Raw genomic sequence first — 25,560 nt, 5'->3', positions numbered from 1 at the left:
TTAGTACAGCAGCTGTGTTATCACTAGAGGCTTGTACAAGCACATACTGAAGTATAAACATTTACAATGCACATACATCAGTTCATAAAGCTGACCATATAAATCTGAATACTAGTTTCAAAACTGCTGCAAAATCTCAGGGAAATCCTTACATCTGAAGTTGCACAACAGCACAAAGCCAGGGAAACCCATATCTGTCAGAAACCCTAAGATTGCATGGAAGTTTAAAGGTCCTAAAAGCATGACTTAAAAGAAAATTCTAAATCCTACAATCAGGGAAAATGTCTCAAGATGCACTTGATAATAATTCTGAAACCTGAGAAACAACCTTATGGCTTCTACTTGGGGTTAATCCTCTATAGTCTGCTTCTCGTCTCTGTTGTAATTTTAAAAACCCTTTTCTGTGAATTTCTACTTTGTGCATTGAGTTTGGTACTGTATCTCACCATCTGTGCTTTGTACTTCAATATAATGTTGTAATGTTATGCTTTTTAAGTTCACATTCATTTATCCATGGTAGTGGTTTTTATTTGAGCTTTACTTATACAACAGTGAAATGGCGTGTAACACTTATGTTGCAGTATAAATAAAAGAAAAATTTGAATAATTTAGGCATTTCGTTGAAAAATAAATCTATGTAGGCCTACTTTGGGTTTCTAAAACTAACACAATGACAGACTTCATGGACCACTGACTCTGCTGGCTGTGAATTTACAATTATTTTGTGTCTGCCAGCTCGAGGTCTGGACCAACCACAGATAAAGATTCACTTTTTCATCAGATATACCACAAAAAATAACAGTTAAATCATTTTCAGTTTTAAGAAATACTTTTACAAGGATGAAACTGAGTACTTGTAAACAATTATTTATTCATGCTTATTAGGGGGTTGATTTCCATAATAATACTTACTGTAATGTAGTTAGTCCCTTAATAGCTGTTCTATTCCTCTGAACACATTTTGGATAGATATAATATCCTCTTATTCAGCAAATATTTATTTACAAGCTGTGAGTTTAAAATATCTGAAGTCACATACACTACTGTAGTATAAGGTGCAAAAATACTGTTATGAAGCAATTCTCATGGTGCCAAAAATTTGACTTTCTCGTGAATGTTATTTTCTACCTGCTGATACTGTGACCTGGTGATGCAATGATATCAAGGTGATAGTAAATAAAACTACAGTTTCAAAGGGGGCATACTTATCAATAATAATATTCAACCTTTTAGCAAGGGTTGAAACCAAACCCCACAGTAAATACAAAAAGGACCCTTAGTGTGCTTCTGTACTACGGTGTGCACTTCAGTCTGGTCAAATATTTGGCACCCTCTGACTGTTGGTTGCACTTGTATGTAGTACAGTGGCTAATAATGTTAGAAACAATATTATCTTACAAATTTGCTCTAAAGAATCATGATTATAGAGTCTTTAGGAGGTCAATTAGACTACTCAGGTCTGCCTGAGTCTGATTTGCAAAGCATTTTCAGTCCAAAAGGGAAAACAAAAAAGCCTTAGGTTACACTTAGGTGCACATACATTAATATAGAAGCACTTCAATAGAACTGGAATTGTTATTTTTGCATGTTATAGGCTTCATTTTTTTAGACCTCTCAATTACAAAGTTTTCCCCAAAGGTAAAGACGTTAAAGTTGTTAAAAAGTTGGTTCCGTGCAAACACATTATTGCATTGCATCATTCTGTAATAGCTCTGTTGCCTGTGAAGGATAATTGGGAGCCACATTATGGAAGACATACTGTATAAAGGAAACTGGAGGAGGAATCAAAGAAAAGAAATTGATTAAGACTAAAGAAAACACAAGAAGATGTGTACAGTAACAGCAATCAACAATTTATAAACTGGTGTGAAATACCATTTAAAAGAGGATTTTATGAAAAGAAATAACTCAAACAAAAACACTATTTATATAACACTGCTGTCTCTTTCAGAAATTATCCATACCTCAAATACAGTGATAAAGAAATATATACATGTCACAGTAACATAAACATGGAGGTATTCTTTACATTAGTACTTACCAACCAGGGACTCGATCATCACTCTGTACAGTGTAGCCTGTCTATGAGGCTGCCATTGTCCACACATGCTGGTCATTTCAACTTGGTAAGTGTTTAGGTTTGTCACACCCAGGTACACTGCAAAGCAATACAACTGTTTTAATATTGACTTAATTGGTTAGAACATTATACAATACAAGCATAAAAATGTGTTAAAAGCAGTGAAAAGCTTTCAGAAACACATTTTACAGGGATGTTTTGAGAATAATACACTGTATATAAAATGATAATTGGAACAAGATGATAGAAGTGAACATACAAGTAAACGTAACGGTAAACAGGGTATGAATCAGCAACGAAAACCACTGAAGACTTACTGTTTGGTTTAAGTGCAAAACGTGAAAATACAACAAAAGTAAAAAATAGATTTATATTACTCTTATAATAGAACAATGAATAAAAAACAACACATCACTGAAACTAATACAAGGGGACACTGAATCTTATAAAAGTCATGAACAGCACCTCTAGCTATGAGACTCTTTTACTACAGGTTACAGTCCATCATTAAAATTTACAAATAAATTACTTAATATGATTAGGTCTAGATGGCTCTGGTGTTAAACAGAAGGCTGCTCCTTTATTCTGGTCTGGAGCCCAGAAGCCAATTTTGAACACTCAAAAATTGTTGAGAGGTTTCGAGTCTTTTCTATTTGTAACATGATGCTGTTGGCACAACTACTTCCAAGAGGCCATTCTACTGGTGATGCCCTTGAGGAAACTGCATGTACAACATGGTATGAGATCTGACAGAATCATTTTAGTTCACATTACAGCCTTTCAATCACAATTTGAAGTAAATTTTAATTTTTTTTTTTTTGAGGAAAATGTTATTTTCTAGTAAGGACGGAAGAGGGTGTTTTTGTTTTTCTAAACAGTTTACATTAAAAGACTCCTTGAAGTGTATATCGCTGCAGCTTTACTACAATACACAGGGAGAGTGGACAGTGGTAGTGAGCCACTGCAGATCAGAGGCACTACAAATAAAGTATTAATCAATCTATTCTTACGTGTTTTTGCTTTTTCTGTGAGTGCGTCGCTGGAGCCTGTTGTGTAGGAAGCTATCAACTTGACATTGTATTCTGTTCCACTGAGGAGATTAAGGATCAGCATGGTGTTAACATCATCTCCTACAAACGTCTCTAGAGCTGGACCTGGGGCTGAAAAAAGAAATTCACAGAATGTCAGTTTGGTTTTTATCTTTTTGTCTTTCATTACACAGCAAATTTAAAAGGGACCTGCACAGGGATTGCAGTGCAGTGCATTGCACTGGTAATGACATGACACTGAAGAGGCATTTGGCCTCCTCCCCTTTGAGTGAACAACTTGACCTTATCTGAATCAAGTTGACCCTGTTGCAAGGACATTGCGCTGCAATGAATTCCTATGAAGTAAATATAAAAAGAATCCCAAGAACCAGTAGTCTTAAATCTAATCTGTAATTAAACAGGATGCTTGAATTTGATGGTGTTGAAATACCTGACCTAGTTTACATGTGTCAAAGCTACTGTAAACTAAAAATCATGTACTGTAGACAACCTTTCCTGTTAATTCCGTAACATTTGTCTACTTAATTTTGAGGCATTATTTTAAAACTTTTACTCCAATCTTTAAAGGCATATAAGTTTTAACTCCTATTTTTAATTAACTCATATTTATAAAAAACAAAAATACTTAGCTTGTTTGTTTATCAGTTTTGTAACTTTAGTGTGGACAGTTTGGCAAATCTACCTACCAGTCAGAGGCTGGTAGACAATTCTGTAGCCCATGGTGGGTGAAGGAGGCGCATCCCATGTGATGCGGAAGCGATTGTACCACTCTTCAGAGACCCGCAAGTTACTGGGTGCAGAAAGTGGCACTGCCGGGAAAAGGAAAGGGGTTATTTACAGTAAAAAAATGCTTTAATGCACTGGACATCTGTAAAATAAAATCTGTCCCTGAACAAAACAGGGCAGAAAGGATAACATCACTGGCAAATTATTAACCCATTCTGCAGATACATTTTAAAAACTAAACAGGAATGTATGATGGGAATGTATGATGGGAATGTATTCACAGCGCATATATTTTTGGAGAGAGATCATACAGATTACACCTTACATGTACCAGATATAAATAACAGCTACAAACATTCTCTTTAAAAAACATTTTAAAAAATAAATAAATAAATAAAAGCAAATTCAGGATCCACATAGAAGATATCCTCTCAGCGATTTCAGTTATATGAGTTTACATTAGTTTAGGAACATCCTCAAATTTAATACAGTACTTACAGGTTCGTCCTTCAGAAGAGGAGCTGACTCCGTCTCCATCCGCATAGACAGGAGTAACAGTCACCCTGTACTCTGTGTCAGAGAGCAGAGGCTGAAGGAGGAGGGTGTTCTCTTTTCCAGGCACCATCACCTAAAATAGGAAGCCAGGTTCATTAACAACTCTGGAAGTTGAAACCCTGGTGGACTGGAAGGCAAGGCAAACAAGCAGGCAAAGCATTCGCTGTGGTCCAACAATAATAATCCAGGGGTTAAGGTATTGTTTGGAGGGGTCCTTGCAGAATAAAAATAATAGACAACCCTCTCATTCAATTCCCTTCTAAACTGTGTAGGGCATTTGTTTTTAGTCGCCTAATTCCTACATCTCACTACAACCTCAAAACAATGGCAGTAAATCTTACCTAATCTTTATTGTTATCACTTCGTAGGTCTCTAATTTTCAAGATACAAACATAACAGTAAATGTGTATTTGAATGTTTAATGGTATAAGCTATTGCTAAATAAAATGTATCACTCATAAATCCTAGCCATTTTGTACTTCCATCAGCTACATAGGTCTCAAATGTGCAGTTGCAATAATTTTGCAATAATTTTAAACCTTAAACTTGGTATTTCCTCAGGTTAAAGGCCACCCTCAGTTTCTGTGCCTGATTCTTGGGTTATTTGTTTGCACTTGCACTTCTTGGGTCATTTGACCTCAACAGTCTTCTGAGTCAAAGCATTTTACTAGCTGAAAGTATGACAGTCAATAGGGGAAACAGCTGATTGGTTATTGGCAGGAAAGAGAACAGTGAAGTGGTGGGAACAATTTCATTTTCCAGGTGAAATTACCTAGGAGTCTAAAACCATGGCTTGTAAACACAGATTCCTTTAACCTAATGTAGTAGCAGATATTTTAAAATGAAAATAAATGTTTGCTGTGTTTCTTTCAAAACTGCACATTTCACACCTATATAATGAATGGATGTGCACGGCAGAGAAATGCTATTGAATTATTTTGTTAGCTACAATTACTGTAATAGGTCACTTGCAGGAAAACAGAGGCGTTAAAAGTATGAGTCTAACTGTGAGGTCCTTTAAAACTCCATAAACAAACTCCTAAATAACTAATCGCCAATTTTTTCAATGGCTCACATGTTTTCAATGTCCATACATTCTTCATGTAAACTCTTGAAGAATGCATGGACAGGCTGGGTGTGCAGAACTGAATGATCTACAAGGAACAACCAGTACATTTTGTTCAATAATATGAACGAAAAATATCTATAATTAAAAACACATACACATTTACCAAATTTTGTGTGTCATCTTTCATAGAAAATGTGAGATCTGTGAACTGATGGCAAAACATACTAGTCAAGATTTACTAGAGTTATTTTGGCAGCTCCCTGTACTTTGAATTCACTCTGTTTTCAAAATCACAAATATTCTATAGTCCAATTTCCTTACATGCGATATAAGTTTTCTGATCAAACTATTTCCACCATTGCATTACTGCCATCTGCTAATGTACTTTACTGCTGTAATTCAGTGGTTTTATAAGGTTTTATTTCTGTAATAATATGTTTGGTTTCACTTAAAATGTCAGCTACTGCTGGAATTGAGTGCAACCTTTATTAGTTACCATCTAACAAGCTTGCAATTAATCAAAAAAGTCAAATGTAGGGGTGTTTCTGACCTAAATGTCTAGACAGCATACCCATCTACAATACTGTTCCATAAAAAAGAGGAGAGGAGATAATTAGGTAATGTACATAACAGGCTCAATCTGTAAAAGTACAGTACTAAGAACAATGTTTTCTAAAAAGTAATTTCTCAAAAATGACATTTTTACAACTTTTAGCTAAACGTGTACTCATGCAGTTATCCAAATCTAATATTTGTCTTTTAGCATTTCCAGAAAGCACTGACCCTATTTATAACAAATACAGAGGTAAAGTAAAGCATAGAAGACATACAGTAAAATGAAAGTTGAGAAAGAATGCAATAACAACATAATATTAGTTTCTTCAGCAGAATTTAAAAACACATATAATTATAACCTGTATTATGTTGCAGTGTGTTTATTTAAATGAAATGCATATTATATAGATTTGAGTAAATGGCTGAGAAACATGTTTGAACTCAGAAATTCTGTCTTTTCAAAAAATCTATACAAATTAACCCATTTTACTGTTTCTTAATACAATATTTAAAAGCACACCAACAAGCATGTGGGCAAACTAAGGGTTATTAGTACATACTACTACTGTGGTAGATAGTGAACTTTGAGCCGTTTCTTGGTCAAAACAAATTTAAAAAAACCTATTACAAAAAATGAATGCTGTGCAAGCATTGTCATTAAACAGACTATCTATATTTAATTGCATACCATTTAATTTATATTATATATGTGTTCTCTATCCTTCTTTATTGTTTCTACTCCTATCACATTTTATCACGATTACTAACTATTTCAGCAAACTATTCCAGCAAAAATATCATCTTGTCAAGTGGTTTTAGAAAGCACTGTAATGTATGCTGTAAATTAAAGCCCTCTTTGTACGGAAATTCAGAATGATAGACAAACATTTTTTTTCTATAAATCTACACCTCATTTGCTTTTTAGTCTGAAGTTTATAAAAGCAACAAATAGCAAGGATATTATAAAATTATTTTGAGGCTTGGCGGTCCAGTGGTTAAAGAAAGGGGCTTGATAGCGGGAGGTCCCCAGTTCAATGCCCTGCTCAGCCTGACTCACTGTGTGCGACCCTGAGCAAGTCACTTAACCTGCTTGTGCTCTGTCCTTTGGATGAGATGTAAAACCAAGGTCCTATTGTAAGTGACTCTGTAGCAGTTGTTGATGCACAGTTTGCCCCCTAGCCTCTGTAAGTCGCTTTGTATAGAAGCATCTGCCAAATGACTAATTAAGTCATTAATTGCAAAGGAACGTTCCAATTAGAACAAATGTCAGCACAGACATACAGTATTTTTGTGTGTTTTTCACCAATGACAAACGAATAACTTAATTAATAAAAAATAATTTGACGAGGTGATTGTGCTTTTAGTATGTAATACAGTGATGCATCAGGGCTGCTCCTCTTACCTCACTGGCATGCAATGCAGAGGAACAGCAGACAACATGAGAAGTCTCCAGTTATCTCATGCTGCTTTTACGCAGCGCAAGATTATTACAGCAGTCCGCTTCCAGAACCATACAGATCATGCTTACCGCTTCTTCATCTCGATCTCCTCTCAAAGACACATAGGACACTCTGTACTGATGGACGTTTTGGTCTGGAGGATCCCAGGTCACCTGCAGACTGAATGTAGTTTCATTGCCCACGGCAAGATTTCTGACTGCACTGCGGACAACTGGACAAAAAAAGAAGGTAAGGGAAAGGTAATACAGAACCCCTCTGGTAAATTACCCAACAGCAATAGCTTTGTTGTGAGGTTTTGTCAGAAGGATGTTAGAAAGGTGCCCTTAATCCTGGAAACTTGAAGCACGACTAGGGCATGTCTACAAATTACAAATTTAGAAACGATATTGAAAAGCTTCACAAAGGGGTCAGGGGCGTTCAGTTGCTAACCAAGAATAAAAGTCTCTACGAGTTCTCAATGAAGAATGTGTTAAAAAAGGAAGCATAGCTTAACAATGCAAATCTTATAATAAAACGTATTTAGTCAATAATAGAATATAAAAAAAGGTTTAGGTTTAATATTTCTGTATTTTTGTCAATAGTATTTTGCATCAGAATGAATTGTTCAAAAAGTTAATCTTTAGGTCTTCAGTATTACTAAAACACAAATGATATTGCCATCATTTGTACTATCTTTATTTTTAGTACTACTTATTGTCATACGATTCAGTATTGAAACTTAAATGATCTGCTCTTAGCTCCCCCTTACCGGCTGTTGTCGTTGTGGTTGTAGCAACAGTAGTTGTAACAGAAACTAAAAAATTAAAAAGATACAGGATAATAGTAAAAAGACCATTGCATATTGTAGCAGGGGGAGATCTGTGCTGACTCTGCTGGCGTGTTCACGGTGCTGCAGGAAGAGGGCGGCAGTCGCCCAACAACCGCCTGTGAGTCATGGCAGTGACACGGGGAGGTGGGAAAGTGGGTGTGTGGACTTTCCCCCTCTCTGAATGGCTGAGAGGCGGGTCTTGGGGAGATTGTTAGCCCTATAAGTTAATGCTCTGTTGTTTCCTCAGGTCTGCCCTTTTAAACGCGCCGAGAGTGCGGAAGCGCTGGCCCAGGACCGAGAACCAGTCGGAAGAGAACAAAACTGAGTGTTTCAGAGTGAGACAGTGAGGGCGGGGAACCCTTGGGCAGACCCCGGAACATTGTAGCCGAGCAGGCTAGTTAGCTGGCAGCGTAGGTCGGTGATCCGGGTCGCACAGGCAGCGGCGACCGGGATATCACTGCAAAGTGCAGCACCTTTTCTTTGTAGTTTTGTTACTGTTTTATTTTCCCTTTTTCTTTTTGCCTTCTATTCTTGAATTATTGTTTGAAGCACCTGCGAGTGCGCTTGCACCCTGAACTGTTTACCATCATTTGGTATTCCCGTGGTTCTGTTTACCATAGTTGGTAAGCACACCACAGACCAACAGCGCCCTCTGCGGGCTAAAGAAACAAAACACCCTTGAAAATAAAACTGGGCACCTGTGTGGTGTTTTCAAGTTCACCTGTCTGTCTCCCGAGTCAGTGAATTACCCACCACCCTTCCACACATATTTATAAATGTTTCTTCTATTTTGAGTAGTTATTTGTGATATTCTGAGACATATTTGTGATATTCTGATATTATATTTCTTAGCATGAAATCCTAACAATGCCTTACGTGTTGTTCCCAGAACAGCAACAGCATCACTTTCTGTTTCATCTTTAAAAATAGCAGAGAGCGACACCTCATATTCAGTTCTTTGTAACAAACCATCGAGGACCTGGGTATCCACATCTCCGCTAAGAACAAGCTGTAATAAAAAAAGAGAAACCAGCTATCTTATTTCCATTAACAGCAATAAGTGGTTTTGAAAATGTCAAAATTAGTTCAAAGTAAATGAGTACTGAAACTTATTTTCTGCCCTCAATTGAGGAAAATGGCATTTAATGGGTTAATAAGAAAAAAAAAATGGAATCCGATTTCTGTTTTTGTTGTTATTAATAGCTCACTGTTACCCACCTCTCTTGCTTCTCCACCAACTGTGGGAACCCAAGACAGCCTGTACATGACGATATCCGGAGCAGCGTGTTGCCACCTGACTGTTAAACTGTTTCTAGACACATCGCTGAGCTTGAGGTTGAGCGGAGATGGTACTGGCTCTAAATGTAAAAATACAACAAAAATGTTGATTTAGAAAGAACACTATATAATGAACCAAATCAAAAATATTTTTTATTTATTTCACTCCATGTTTTTTCTCTTGGTATCTGAAACCCAACTTACTTGTACTGAAACTTCCTGTCAGAGGCTCGGACTGCCCTTCATCATAGATTGAGAAGATGGCGACTGTGTATTCTGTCTGGGATGCTAATTGTCTCAGTAAGCTGGTTGTGATTTGATCAACTTCTACCTAAATGGTAAAAGAGCAGAATCTGTTATTGCACTGTAAAGCTAAAGAAGAAAGGTAACATGATACAGCATAAGCATACTACAAGTTTACATATTATGTTGAGTTTTATCAATAATTAATATAGAAATATATATTAAAAAGTTATTATTAAATATATTAAAAAGGAGGAAAGGAAGGAGGAGACAAGTAATAATGCACCGAATGATAATAACAGAAATGTATTTAAAATGTGGTTAGAACTCTTAAGTCATTTATCATCTCATTTTGTTTTACATTATATTGATGAATGACAAGAACATACCTCATTAGTTACTGATCCGTCAGACTTCACGTACATTATGCGATACCCTCTTGCGTTCTTTGAAGCAGCATCCCACGTAACCCTGGCAATGCTGTGTCCAATCTCTGAAAACCTCAGGTTTCTAGGGGGGCTTAGTGGCACTGCAAAAAAGGCAGTTCAGTTACCACAGGCATATCAAACTGGAAGCCAGCTAAATGTGCAAATCATTCTGTATATAAAAGTAAACAGGAAAATCATTCTGTATATAAAAGTAAACAGGAAAAAATAAAAGCATACATGTAGTTTCTTGTACTGTCATAGGGTCACTGGCTTCCTCCCCATACACAGCATACAGTGTCACAGTGTACTCAGTACTGGGAGTCAGTCCATCCAGTTCTATATCTGTCACAGAATCTGGGACTTTCACCTGAATAGAGAAAACAATATATAACAATATCATAAAACCAGGAGGAAAAGCAGATGTATATTATTGTAGTATTAATAACATATGTGAACAAGGCTGTTTGGCCTGAAATCTAAGCATTTTACTACCCTGCATGTAACTTGTATACTGTAAAGCCATAAATATTTGCAACCAAAACATTTGGCGACTCACACCGATGAAACCTATTTTTCTCCAGAAATGTTGGCGACCTGTTGCAATATATAAAGTATGTATTGTTAGTGGAATTTAATTTCATGGCAAAAATGTTTGCGTTTTTTTTTTTTTTCTTGCGCGAAAAAACGCATAATAAATGGATCACCAATATTTATGGCTTTACAGTATACCCCTGATGAACCGGCAGCCCTTTTCCCATGGTCAAACAGGCTTATCCATTGATATTAATGTTCATCCATGTCTTTACCTCCTTCTCATCAGCTACATCTGCTTCTGTTAGTGGGCTGTACAAGATCATGTAACCAGAAGCTCCTGGCACCCCTTTCCACTTGGCTCTCATGCTGTTGTGGGTTACATCGTACAGCTTGAGGTCATCGACCATAGGCAGAGACACTGGAAAAACGAAAAGATTTACAGGCTGAGTCAGAATTTACCGCAGAATCTCATGTGACCTGTGTTTAATCAGCCATTATCATATTTTATTTCCCCACTTGTCAACTGCATCGACTGAAAGTAGCTTTTCAATTTTTCTGTTTTTCAGAAATGTGGAAACTATTTTTAGCAATGCGGGTATGATACATACAGTAAGTAAGCGTACTGTCTAAAAAACAAGAGCCTACCAAAACTTAAAAAAAGTTTCATCTAGTCATGCCAACCAAATGCCCAAAAGATGCTATTGGCTTAAGAATACTAATCCTGTGTGACTCACATGTTGTTTCACTGCCCCTAAGGCCCTCACTGGCAGCGCTGGTATACACTGCAAACACAGCAATTTGGTATTCAGTCAAGGACATCAAGTTTTTCAACACTACAGTGTTTTCTGTTCCATCGATAACCACCTGGAAACCGAACAGAGAACATGTTTACTATTATTATTATTATTATTATTATTATTATTATTATTATTATTATTATTATTATTTATTTATTTACTTCTTAGCATATGCCTTTACCCAGGGTTACTTACAGTAAAAATACATATCAAGAATTACAGTACAATCAAGAGCAAGATACAAAATACAGTGACTTGAGTGAAACAGTTTATCACTTGAAGGTCTTGGTAAGAAGACTGAGTTAAAGCAAAACGTTCTTATAAGTCTTTCTATGGTCATCCCTGTTCTGTCTTTGATATTTGTTGACATGAACACAGCTCAACCATGAAATAGGAATACAAAACTAACAGTAATCAAGAACAAGATAAATAGGTCACCTTTGTTCTGCCTATTGATTAGTTAGAAAATGGGATGATTCATTGACAGTGGTGGGTAAGCATGTATTTTCCAGCATTTTGATGATCATTTGTTCCCATCTTACCTTGTTCACATAGTGTCTTAGTAACTCTTAACACAGTTTGGCTGACTGTATGCTAACACTGTAAACGGCACATAAGTTACATTTATCCTACTTTTTCTGCAGAAATATATCTTCAGTTTAATTAACTTGAAAACATACTGGCCTTCTCATGAGGGTCTGTGCGGTGCCTTAAGGTACTATACAAAGGTATTATGCAAATGAAATGTTGTTTGTCAATTTCTTCCTGATCCCAAATGGACAGAGGGCTACCCTGTATGAAGACTGTTCAGTATTATAACCTGGTTGAATACATTAAAACTCCCATAGAAGGATAACCCTGAGTCTGCCACTCTGGGTCTTACACAATGTTATTCATTTTACCTCCTCCGGCTGTCCTCCCCTGGAAGGGTAGAAAACCACTCGATATTTCTCCACATTTCCAGGCGCATGGATCCAGCTGACTCGGAAACTTCTGGCTGTCACTTCGGATGTAACAAGATCTTGAGGGGCTCCCAAAGACGCAGTGACATTGTATATTGCTGAAATTACAAACTCAGAAAGTTAAAGAAACTATGGAACTGTTGAAAGTCATTTGTGCTCTACTGGCAGTGCCAGAAAAACCTTGTCAAATGATTGTTAAATGGTGTGTTTTTAAGGTCATATTATTGTTTACTTTTCTCAAACTGCCCTGTTTCAAATGGTTTTGAGCACTCATACATTAACTACATGTATTAGCATTAAGTATGCACTCTTTTATACACAAAAGTAATTCCATTAATAGACAAGAAACATAAACTGTTCTAAATTGTTATCAAACACTGAGAACTGTATTTCCTCAGGAACAGATAATAATCTTTATTTTAATAATAATAATCTATTTTTATGTAGCGCCTTCACAAAACGCTTTACAAGATACGAGACTAGGGTGTGTGAGCTATGCATAAGTTGCAGAGTCATTTACAACAACGTCTCACCCAAAAGACAGAGCACAAGGAGGTTAAGTGACTTGCTCAGGGTCACATAATGAGTCAGTGCCTGAGCTGGGATCTGAACCTAGGACCTCCTGGTTACAAGCCACTGGACCACATAGCCTCCTATTGAACCACACAGCCTTCTATGCATGTTACTCAATGCTCGTTCCAACAGTAAAAAACAAAGAACATCACAGAGAATAAATAAAGAAAACACTCCCTGGGTGGGAATAAATGGTTCTTTCCGATACCTTTAATTTCCTTCTCTTGTTCTTCAACTCTGTCACACACAGTCTTGGTCAGGCTTTCCACAATAGAGCTCATAATATTGAAATCAGCTACATTGTAGACATGGGACTCATCAGGATCAGAAGCAATAGCCCGCAGTTCACTCTCATCAGCATTTTTCACACCTTAAAATGGAGGAAGAATTACCCAGATAAAACATTTTGCATAACTGTCATATAACAATAGGCAGTCAAATCAAATCAACATCTGTTTACATACCAATAGCAAACAACTCAATGCCTGCATCTCGTAGACTCTTTGCTGGTGGAATAACATCATCTTGCGACTTGCCGTCTGTGATCAGGATACCGATCTTGGGCACACCAGGCCTAGCACCAGATTCAGGCTTATAGCTGTTCTCCAAAATGTATGTCAATGCCAGACCTTAATTAAAAGAAAGCTCTGTTCGTTCAGTTTTAGGAGGTTCTTTTCATCACAGTCATAGATACAGAGTGACACTTCTGGAGAACGATGAATGATAACCGACTAAACAACGACTTTGTAAAGGGTCTAGAGACATGTGGCTGGATTCACAGAGCCCAGTTAGCACTTGTTTTGGACTACCTAAAATAAAATAACATTAGTCAAGTGATACTTGCGATCTATGAAACCATCCAATAAATCATAAGAAAAGAACATCATTAAATATTGCTCCTTCACAAGACCCCCAGTTCTTAAAGCAGACTTCATAACCAAATTAACCTAGGAGAACTGTGTCCACAGAATCACAGTACTTAGATAATAACAATAACTTAGACAAGGTGGAAAAATCTAAATTGTTGTTCTCCAGTGTTACAGTAACAAAAAAAACAATTAAAGTTTACACTACATTAGCCAATAGGAATTATTTAGATGAAATAATCACTATTCTAATAACATCTAAAGTAACTCCACAGAACAGTGTTTCATGATGATATTTTTACCTGTTAGTGTGTTCCCTCCTTTGTAGGGCAGATTCTTGACAGCATCTATCAACGCTTCCTTTGAATTGAAGGCATTCAAGTGCCATTCTATTCTGGGATCTCCACTGTACTGGGCAAGACCTGAGCAAACAGATTTCAAGTTAAGGGTTAACACTGCTTTTCTAAATGTGAGAAAGCATTCCAAGAAACACTAGTTCATCTCCAGTAGTAAACAACCTGGATGCATTTGTTTTTAAAGATATTATAATATATGTTCATGGCAGGTCCGTGTACAATACTGGTTGTAACCCTGTAAAAGAATGCACAGCGGGATTTGCTCTTGAACAACATATAATTGGTAATTAGAGTGCTTGTGTGAACAAGAAAAAAGCAGATGGATACACACCTACTCTGGTTTCATCAGAGCCAACATTGAAGGCGCTGACCAGGTTTTCCAAGAAGGACCGAACCAGCCTGAAGTTAATCCTGCCTATACTCCAGGAGCCATCAACAAGCAGAACAATATCTGCAATCGCTGCTGTTTTGCAAATATACTGCTCCCCTGAAAATCATCAGAAACAATAACACAGCTTAATATTGAGCATGCCAGGGATCTGTGATTACATTTTCATCAAAATAAATAAATAATGCAGTGCCTATAGTTTCAACTCAACAGTTATTTTTTCAATATTTGAGATTATGGATTGGCTAGTCAAACTATACATTTGGCATAAATAAGGTATCTAATGGAATGAACATAGACATTATTTATTTGAAGTCAGGTCAAACAGACCTGCAAGTTAAGAGGGGAATTCTGAATGAGACTTCCCGCCCCCCCAAAAAATATTTAGTAGCATTTCTTCCACTGTATATACAAGTCAATGGAATGTTAATTAAAGCTAACTTTGAAATATAAACAATTAAAGTTAAAAACCAGACACTGCCAGAAAACAATTTCAATGGAACTGAATATTTTTTAAACCTCTGATGTGCAGATTGGACTCCAGATAAAAAAAAAAAAAAAAAGTATATGGTAAAATATAAAAAAGTAACAGATAAAAATTTAGATTTATAGAAAAAAAAACGCATAACAATCATGTGCTCATATAAGTAATGACAATACAAATACAATACAAAAAGTTATAAAATGTTTATTGTACATTTCTGGTACCGGTATGTATAATATATAACCAAATACATATTTAACTCTTGATTGTTGCAATGATCTGTTTCTAATAAGAGCAAACACTAGAACAGGGCAGTTTTCTATCTGACCTTTAGTATCATTTGATTTTCAGTGTATTTTAATACAAGTTTCCCTTGCTTGTATACAAGCCACAGCTGTTCCCTTTTCATACAGTCAATGCACCTCTCTAAACACTAAATTAGATTAGCTGTGTTATAAATGTATTGTTGTTCAAGTTCAAAATAAGTAATGAAATAAATAGACCATTATCTATGGAGTTGGTATACTTTTTTGCACCTCAGTTTCAATAATTATTATACACAAAAAATACAAAGTTTGTAACCGTGGTTCAGATCTTCTTCAGTTTTTATCCTTGTATTATTTGGTTCCCATATGCAGTGCTGCAGCTGTGTGAAGACATAGCTGTCTTTCTCCTGCCTTGCATTCATTATGCGTCTCACCACAGGTGAAGTGAATTGTAAAAAGGGTTAGGAGTTTCCATGGTCACGGTGCATATACTTGGTTCCTCACAGCTTACAGTATGGGCTGTCAACCATAAATCGTCCTGAAGCTTGCTTGCACTGTCTCACTCAAAAAAAAAAATATAAGAAGCACATGAGTTTAAGTTGACAGATATGTTGACATGGCAGTTCTCTCAATCTGTATCTAATCTTATCTTACTCTCTACAAAAACACCACTTTCCTACCAAAATGTAATACATAAATAGCAGTAGATGCATAATGTGTAAATGGTTATATATATATATATATTAGTGACTTTCCCAGACAACTCAGCAATGCTGCTGTTTGACAATGGTTTGTGATTGAAAGAGTACTGCAAAGTTATGAAAACAACAATCTGTGTGATGTAGAATCTAAAGGTGTTTTTAGTTTTAAACCTATAGGCAATTACACAATTAATATTACTGGGAAGGGACTGGGAAGAAATGGTCAAAATAAGTGGACTTCACATTAAGAATCCACTATTAAGATTGCAATAAAGCCTTTCTGGCAATTATTAACAATATGAACAAACTTTGTGCTATTTTTTCATAAACTTAAAGTTACAATTAAATGTATTTGTTTCAATGTACTTCCATCTACTTCTGTATAGTATGTTAATATACAGTAGTTCATTTCACTTAGTATCCTCTACTTTACTGTACATATATAATTCAATATGATTCTTGTAAAATTGCATTTATATCCCAGGACATCAGAGATTTCCAAAACAACTTTAAGCAACAACTTTCAATACTTACATGCAAACTGTCCTATATTGCTGCTTTATTTACAGAAGGGTGAATTTGTATTTTTGCAGTAATAATGTTGTGAAAAATCCTTAACAACAACCTATTTATGTGTAGGCCCTAATCTCTCAATTCCCAAAGTGATTACTGCAGTCAGTAAGAGTTTTGTTGTACTGCATTTTTATTTGAATGCTTACAAAACTAAACACCAAAGTTAGAACAGCCAGCAGCTGTTGCTTGTCAAGAAACGGGATCATGTAGCATACGGTACACAAAAAGGGTCAATATACATTTGGCAGTTTGCAATCACAGTAAAAGGTTAAACAAGGTGCAAATCAGTTGCATGGCTGATAAATTATTGATGTTATGTGGCATGTGATAATAGCTGAAGTGATTATATACAGTGGCTTGCGAAAGTATTGACCCCCCTTGGCATGTTTCCTATTTTGTTGCCTTACAACCTGGAATTAAAATGGATTTTTTGGGGGTTTGTATCGTTTGATTTACACAACATGCCTACCACTTTGAAGATGCAAAATATTTTTTATTGTGAAACAAACAAGAAATAAGACAAAATAAACAGAAAACTTGAGCGTGCATAAGTATTCACCCCCCCAAAGTCAATACTTTGTAGAGCCACCTTTTGCAGCAATTACAGCTGCAAGTCTCTTGGGGTATGTATCTATAAGCTTGGCACATCTAGCCACTGGGATTTTTGCCCACTCTTCAAGGCAAAACTGCTCCAGCTCCTTCAAGTTGGATGGGTTCCGCTGGTGTACAGCAATCTTTAAGTCATACCACAGATTCTCAATTGGATTGAGGTCTGGGCTTTAACCAGGCCATTCCAAGACATTTAAATGTTTCCCCTTAAACCACTCAAGTGTTGCTTTAGCAGTATGCTTAGGGTCATTGTCCTGCTAGAAGGTGAACCTCCGTCCCAGTCTCAAATCTCTGGAAGACTGAAACAGGTTTTCCTCAAGAATTTCCCTGTATTTAGCGCCATCCATAATTCCTTCAATTCTGACCAGTTTCCCAGTCCCTGCCGATGAAAAACATCCCCACAGCATGATGCTGCCACCACCATGCTTCACTGTGGGGATGGTGTTCTCGGGGTGATGAGAGGTGTTGGGTTTGTGCCAGACATAGCGTTTTCCTTGATGGCCAAAAAGCTCAATTTTAGTCTCATCTGACCAGAGTACCTTCTTCCATATGTTTGGGGAGTCTCCCACATGCCTTTTGGCGAACACCAAACGTGTTTGCTTATTTTTTTCTTTAAGCAATGGCTTTTTTCTGGCCACTCTTCCGTAAAGCCCAGCTCTGTGGAGTGTATGGTTTAAAGTGGTCCTATGGACAGATACTCCAATCTCCGCTGTGGAGCTTTGCAGCTCCTTCAGGGTTATCTTTGGTCTCTTTGTTGCCTCTCCGATTAATGCCCTCCTTGCCTGGTCCGTGAGTTTTGGTGGGCGGCCCTCTCTTGCCAGGTTTGTTGTGGTGCCATATTCTTTCCATTTTTTAATAATGGCTTTAATGGTGCTCCGTGGGATGTTCAAAGTTTTGGATATTTTTTTATAACCCAACCCTGATCTGTACTTCTCCACAACTTTGTCCCTGACCTGTTTGGAGAGCTCCTTGGTCTTCATGGTGCCACTTGCTTGGTGGTGTTGCAGAGTCTGGGGCCTTTCAGAACAGGTGTATATATACTGAGATCATGTGACAGATCATATGACACTTCGACTGCACACAGGTGGACTTTATTTAACCGAATATGTGACTTCTGAAGGTAATTGGTTGCACCAGATCTTATTTAGAGGCTTAATAGCAAAGGGGGTGAACACATATGCACGCACCACTTTTCCGTTATTTATTTTTTAGAATTTTTTGAAACAAGTTATTTTTTTCATTTCACTTCACCAATTTGGACTATTTTGTGTATGTCCATTACATGAATTCCAAATAAAAATCCATTTTAATTCCAGGTTGTAAGGCAACAAAATAGGAAAAATGCCAAGGGGGGGTCAATACTTTCGAAAGCCACTGTAAGGAGCTAATATGCTGTGGCCTAGGGCATTTGAATGTGGTGATAATATGCAGCAACTTACATTAACAGGAGTGACATTAAACATGCTTCACTGTATGCACACTGTATACCCTGCAACCCATTGCTAAACCCATACTGTCTGATAAGATTTCTACATTAGTTCATATCCCGTACCTTTGGAAATTTAAAGTGATGTTCTTGCTCTATTTAACCTTATTCCAAACTGTGAGAAATGGCACATTATTCAAAATTTCAGGTAATAACTAAGACTAAACCATTTCCTAAACAGACATTTGTTGCATGCTACTACTAAAAATCGACCTATTTTTAATTAATATGTGGTATGAAAGTGCAGACAGCAGACAGCAGACAGCACACACTGCTCCAAGAACTCACCGTTAACTCAAGAAAGCTCACAGACAACCAGTTTTAAATGTTTGTTATTGTCAAGTTCTTTGCGGTTCGAGATAATTAGAAAAGTATAACCAGCACTTTATTATTTCCTGTTAGCCAGGCAGGGCGTATTTTTGTGTTCATACGATTATTAAACGGAAGTCACTTAAGAAAGAAGATTTGCATGTCAAAGAAACACCTTCAAAGAAAGTAGTTCACACGAATGCTTTTGAAGCCAACATACTCGCAGGCTCCAATTTTCAAACAACTATAAGATTAAAGCCAAGTTAATGGTGTTTCTTCTCCTCTTGGCTTTTGGCCTGAGCTCAACAAAAAGCCTCCACAACATCTGAGTTCCAAATGAAAGGGCAGGTCAAAGCTATAGGGCTACTAATAATAAGGCTGGTCTACACATCAAATACAATCAGTCCATACACAAAATATTCCCCTACAACAGAGTCTATTAAAAGAACCTTACTGTATTAGTAGACTTCAGCTGGAAATGGGCAGCTCACAGTAAATGTTCACGCACTGAAGCATATGTTGCTGCTGGGCCTCAATTGAAAGCAAACTGTTTGGATGACTGTGGTTAAATATTGAAATCTATTTGTCAGTCTCAGACTTTGATACATGTGTGCTGCAGTGTATGCATCAAACTATTGCATAACATGACATGGTTTACACTTTTACAACAATAAATCTGTTGAATGAAAATTGTGACAGTAAAAATGTATATTTATACCAGTCCATCTGTGGATAATTTGCACTTAATATTATCTCTACAGTGTTTCCACATTGGAGTGGTAATGTATTCAATATCTGGTGTGGGTATAAAACATTCAAAACACTTACTACAAATTATGTTGAGCTCCATAAGAAAATTATAACATTTTCAGCAGTGTACTTGGGCACACAACTCAGTTTTGGTAATCACTCTATATTCGATTTAATCTGCTCATTTTCACAGATCAGGTTCCATTATGGCATCGCTCTTGGTTAAACTACTGCTTCAATACATTTCACAACTTTTCTGAAGTTCTTTGCCTTACTTGATGCTTCAACACCAAACCTTGGTTGACCCCTGACGGTTAGAGATCACATCTCAATTGTGGATGGCTCCCAGCAGCCCGGGAAGAGAAGATCCTGGGCCAAAACTGTCTGAAATATCTCCACCTTCTATCCACAATATTTACCTGCGTTTCTTTGCCCTTTAAAGAATGCCCACTTTACAAGATAATATTGAAAAACATGCATGGCATGGGGACGTGTGCAGCTTAATAATCTGCCTATTCAAGATCCTGCTGCCATTTACTTGAAAACAAGCATTGAAGTTTATGGCATCTCTTTTTATTCAAAGGCATAACACCAAAAATGGGTGCTTAAACTACACCCACAACTAAATAATTATTAAGTTTGTAGTTATTAAGTATTTTTGCATTTCAAACTGTGCAACAGCAAGATTAAAAAGAATGACAAGGCTATATGAAAAAGTTCTTAGCCTTACATGCTCCTTGGTGTTGCACCAGAATGCTTCACCTGTCACACTGAAATGTAATACAGCACTCTGATAAAACCCTGTGCAATTTCTGGGGTTCTGAAGATTACAGGCTTTGTATTATACTGTTATCTGAGCAAAATCTAAACAAATGCTGTAATCTTTTACACTGAACCACCAAATATCTACAGCTGTATCACCATAGCAATTGATATTGTATGGTACTTCAATACAATAAACAGGCAATGAGCCAGCCTGAAACAACATTCCGTTTCCCCCAGAATATGACGTCATTATGACACCCGTATGCATGCTGGTCAAGTGTCTTCAAAAAGTATAAACATCCATGGATGGTGTTTGTTTTCCAAACTATCAAAATAAATACAATAAAATAACCACATAATCTAAAGGATCTTTTCATATACAAACCATCAGGTTTAGAGCCTCATTTACAAAAGGGCACTAAATATTATAGTGCACCATAATTACAATCCGTATGCACGTTCACGTTACTATTTACTATTGCAATTGTAAATTATGCAAAATAGTGGGCATATTATGGCGCACACTGAGTTTACTATTTAAACCTATTTTTCTGGGCTGAAATCTATCTAGCATCATACTTGCATTAAACTTTCATATAGAGCAGTGAAAATTACCTGTAAATAACAGGTTATAGTAAGCGTGAATAAACATGAATAAATATTATAATTACTTTGATTTATTTTTTAGTTCATTACATTGGTAAAAATAATAGAGTAGTTAAATAAAACACTGGACCAAACAAGGTATTATAATTTAAAACAACCTCTGTGTGCAGTTTTAGATTGCGTTGCCTCTGCCTGTCCTCTGTGGAGGGCGGTATTTGTTGATCGCTCATTTTCGGTCAATGTAAGCCACCTCCACCTTCACAACAAGCCACTGACCAAAAGATACACCTGGGCTGCTGGGGCTTTTGATATAACGGTAGTCACAATAAGTCTTGGACATAATCTTGCACATTAAATTATTGCTCACAATACATGTAGCTATGGTGTGTAAGTTAGCCAGATAGTCTGCATGTAAATTAATGTGTTCTCTGTTAGTAAATGGGGCAGCAAATTTAGATTTATGGTGCACGTTAGGCTCACTACTTAATGTGCACGTTACAGCTACATGTAGCGCCCTTTCGTAAATGAGACCCTTAATTCTAAGTTACAGTGCCTGTTGCTTGTCAATACAGCCTATTTTTGTGTTTAATTTAAACCACCACAGACTGCATTTACAATTCAGAAGTTTATGCAGTACAAACTTGTGGTACAATCTGACTTAAACCAACAAAAAACACTATACATCAGTACTGTTGGACAGCATCCACAGGTCTTTTCGAGTTCATACGCATGAGCTCCTGATCAGAATAGTATTATGGTATTTTATCTTCCTAATTTTTGCAGCTACGCGATTCTTTCTTTGTCAGGGTAATTAGTACATAAATATAGGAAAAGTCAGGAAAGCACAGCTCTGTATCTTAAGCACACGCGCCACAATTTAAATTTCAATTCACTGTTCACTGTAGAGCGATGAGGAGAAACAGTCCCTGCAGGTTCTGCCTCCATAACCCACGGGAGCGCCTGAACCAATGTAACGCTCCCTTCGGAGTCCCCGTGAAGACCGCCCTACTTCGCACAGCCAAGATTCTAACTTGTGCTGCATGACTCACGCGACTGTGCTTTTACAAGGTTCAACATCACTACTTTAGTCCTGTCTGTAACCTAAGCAACACCCTTTTGTGCTAACTTTACTCAAAACGATTATACAGGCTCTTGTACTGTACATAGTTACACAATTCAGTTAGTCAAAAGAAAAAATATTTTGGATCGCCTGGATCACATTGAAAGTGCTTCATAAGTAAAAAAAAATCCTATTTTATATTGGTCCTCTTAATAAATATATGTTAAAGATGAACATTTGTCAAATACTGAAATTTATTGTAGAGCCAATTTTTTCTATCAAAGCAAAATACTAAAATGTATGTGTATGAAGTTTTGTAATGACTAGCATAACTGTAGTACTATAGTCAATACCAGGAGAGTCAAACTAGGTTCTTGGTCTGCCACAGTGCCTTCTGGCTTTAGTACCTTGAATTAAGTGCATTTTTTAAATCATCAACTGTAAAAGTCCTTGAAAAATATTAAATATGTCCAATTGAACAAATAATTAGATCAATTATGTTAATTGAGAGCTTAAGTTGGAATGAAAACCAGAAGACCCTGCGGCCGTCGAGGACTGGAGTGTAACACCCCTGTTCCAGGCCTATGTTTGAAAACTACATTTGACATGTACTGCATGTAACTATGACACACAATTCTGCAAAGAAAAGATCTGCTTTTTGTCAATCTTAGCTCTTTGAAACAGTTACAAATACAACACACATTAAAATGTGACAGAAGGCTTCTCCACCGTATTTTCAATGGAACATGCACTTAATCACTTGTGTAGTGAATAAAATCTGTATTTTGGGAGTTAATAAATAATGTTCAATATCATAGTTTTAAAATAAATATCATGCCTTTACTTTTACAAGTTAAAAGTAAAGGCATGATATTTAATAAAATGAAAAACACCATAAAATGAGTGATATTATCCAGATCAGTAGTTATACAAATGGTTTGTGTGCATGGTGGAGGATCTTTAGTTAGAAGAAGACTTGAGGCGATATTTCTATAAGAACCCAATAAGAGGGCAAAATCAGACAACATTCGTGGCACAAGTATAACATGCCATTATCAAATGTTTTGTTACTCTTTTAACCCTTTCCCTTACAAAATAACATCACATTTGTAACCACTCTACAGCTCCAACAACTCTGCAAATCAGCCCAAAGTTAATGACCGGCCTGCTCCATGCTGTTCTGCAGCTGTGAACAGGTATTGTCAAAGGAACACCTTTCCATTAGTCTCAAGTTAAAACTTCTTTTAGGTCAGATGTTTCCTAAATGTGCATCCGTTTTCTGGTAATTGATAACACTGTATATGAATTCAGTGCTGATGTTGCTGTTATAAAACACATTTGACTATTCTGCAGTCTTGTCACCATTTCACTGGGGTCCAAGGTGGCCCTTATGTCAGCACGTTTAGTCTGTATGAAAGAATGTTAAAAAGTTAATGTTGGGAAGGTAAAACAGAAACATAATGTTGTCCTTAATATAATTGCCTCTTTAGGTTTCCCCTTTGCATTGACAGACACAAAGAAAAAACATTGCTGCCCTCTATCTCAACTGGTTGCCAGCCTTTAATGTTCTTTGTTACGGAACTAATAGTCATTGACTCATTTATTACGTCTAAGTGGCCTGATTAAGAACAAATTGTTCACAGTTCATTTTAATAGTGTCACACAGTTCTGTAGGCTTTATAAAGTGTTGTAAAATATATAATGGCTTTGTCAAAGGTGTTTAAAGAAATTTTAGATTTTTTTTTAATGTATTTGTATCTATCTTGGTACAGTTTAAGTGTCATCTACCATGTACAATATAAAAGAGAACGCAAAAAACAAGATATATAGTGCTTCCAATCAAAAAGAATTAACTTAAGACTTAAGCCCTCATCACACCTGACACATGGCAAACCAATTGTGCAAATATCCTTCATTGTTACTACATGAGACACACACTTCAGTTTCTTAGCTGTTCAGTTACAAAGTGCGAGAGAACGGTAAAAGTAAATAAAACCAATCCATGTCCAAATTCGCTTGCTTGCATCAGCTGCCGTGCAACCAGTGTGAGGACTTTAATCACAGCTTTTGGGTAAGATTAAAGAGATTGCTTTAGTCTGTTCAACATGTTGTTTGGTGCACCCATGGAAGAACAGCAAAATATTTACAATGGGTCAAACCCCATATTCAATCATACACAACTACTGGGGCTTGAAACCCTGCTCAGACACTTTGCTTCCAGGACATTTCTAAGTGTTTAAACTGGCTTGTCTTTTATATAAGGTATTTTACAGATATCTGTGTTACTATACATGTGACAGAGTAGGTTACCAAGTCTCCCTGGTCATTTCTACAGACCATACTGCATGAACAAGACCAAGCTCTGAAAGAAAAGGTTTTCAGTTTTATGCTGTTTATATTTAAGTACCAATATATAATATGAATTTTTAACCCTTGATTAGCGCTCCTTTAACATTATTTTTTGTTCATCAGGCACATAAGCCAGGCTCTTAGGCCACCTGCATGCCCTTGAGGTATCAAAACAGACAAGGATTTACGGTCAAACAGCCCTGCAGTGTCAGGGTGTAATGATGGCAATTCAAAGGTATTTTACAGCTTTATTAAAAGTGACTCAGCCATCTATCCTTCACCTAACAACAAAAGGGATTTTCTTTCTATCAGTAATTCCTGCCAGTCACATAAGAACATAAGAAAGTTTACAAACGAGAGGAGGCCATTCGGCCCATCTTGCTCGTTTGGTTGTTAGTAACTTATTGATCCCAGAATCTCATCAAGCAGCTTCTTGAAGTATCCCAGGGTTTCAGCTTCAACAACATTACTGGGGAGTTGATTCCAGACCCTCACAATTCTCTGTGTAAAAAAGTGCCTCCTATTTTCTGTTCTGAATGCCCCTTTGTCTAATCTCCATTTGTGACCCCTGGTCCTTGTTTCTTTTTTCAGGCTGAAAAAGTCCCTTGGGTCGACACTGTCAATACCTTTTAGAATTTTGAATGCTTGAATTAGGTCGCCATGTAGTCTTCTTTGTTCAAGACTGAACAGATTCAATTCTTTTAGCCTGTCTGCATATGACATGCCTTTTAAGCCCGGAATAATTCTGGTCGCTCTTCTTTGCACTCTTTCTAGAGCAGCAATATCTTTTTTATAGCGAGGTGACCAGAACTGCACACAATATTCAAGATGAGGTCTTACTAGTGCATTGTACAGTTTTAACATTACTTCCCTTG

The 25,560-nt window shown here is 36.8% G+C and overlaps 1 protein-coding gene across 3 annotated transcripts in view; it reads right to left on the bottom strand.

Annotated features, from left to right (window-relative positions):
* Positions 1-25,560, bottom strand: part of LOC121313290 (collagen alpha-1(XIV) chain-like) — a 78,509-nt gene that overhangs the window by 34,545 nt on the left and 18,404 nt on the right. For all 3 annotated transcript variants that reach the window (XM_041245672.1, XM_041245670.1, XM_041245673.1), the window contains 17 exons: positions 14,671-14,826; positions 14,286-14,405; positions 13,582-13,746; positions 13,326-13,487; positions 12,485-12,642; positions 11,520-11,649; positions 11,058-11,203; positions 10,489-10,618; positions 10,213-10,352; positions 9,785-9,911; positions 9,521-9,660; positions 9,179-9,311; positions 7,563-7,705; positions 4,354-4,483; positions 3,816-3,938; positions 3,091-3,240; positions 2,042-2,158 (listed from right to left, as the gene is read on the bottom strand). In XM_041245672.1, coding sequence (XP_041101606.1) covers positions 2,042-2,158; positions 3,091-3,240; positions 3,816-3,938; positions 4,354-4,483; positions 7,563-7,705; positions 9,179-9,311; positions 9,521-9,660; positions 9,785-9,911; positions 10,213-10,352; positions 10,489-10,618; positions 11,058-11,203; positions 11,520-11,649; positions 12,485-12,642; positions 13,326-13,487; positions 13,582-13,746; positions 14,286-14,405; positions 14,671-14,826 — 2,370 coding nt within the window. The remainder of the gene's footprint in view (positions 1-2,041; positions 2,159-3,090; positions 3,241-3,815; positions 3,939-4,353; positions 4,484-7,562; positions 7,706-9,178; positions 9,312-9,520; positions 9,661-9,784; positions 9,912-10,212; positions 10,353-10,488; positions 10,619-11,057; positions 11,204-11,519; positions 11,650-12,484; positions 12,643-13,325; positions 13,488-13,581; positions 13,747-14,285; positions 14,406-14,670; positions 14,827-25,560) is intronic.

Source organism: Polyodon spathula, chromosome 3, assembly GCF_017654505.1.
Source record: "Polyodon spathula isolate WHYD16114869_AA chromosome 3, ASM1765450v1, whole genome shotgun sequence".
Taxonomy (NCBI): domain Eukaryota; kingdom Metazoa; phylum Chordata; class Actinopteri; order Acipenseriformes; family Polyodontidae; genus Polyodon; species Polyodon spathula.
The sequence above is the reverse complement of the archived record's forward strand: the minus strand, read 5'-3'. Positions and strand labels throughout refer to the sequence as shown.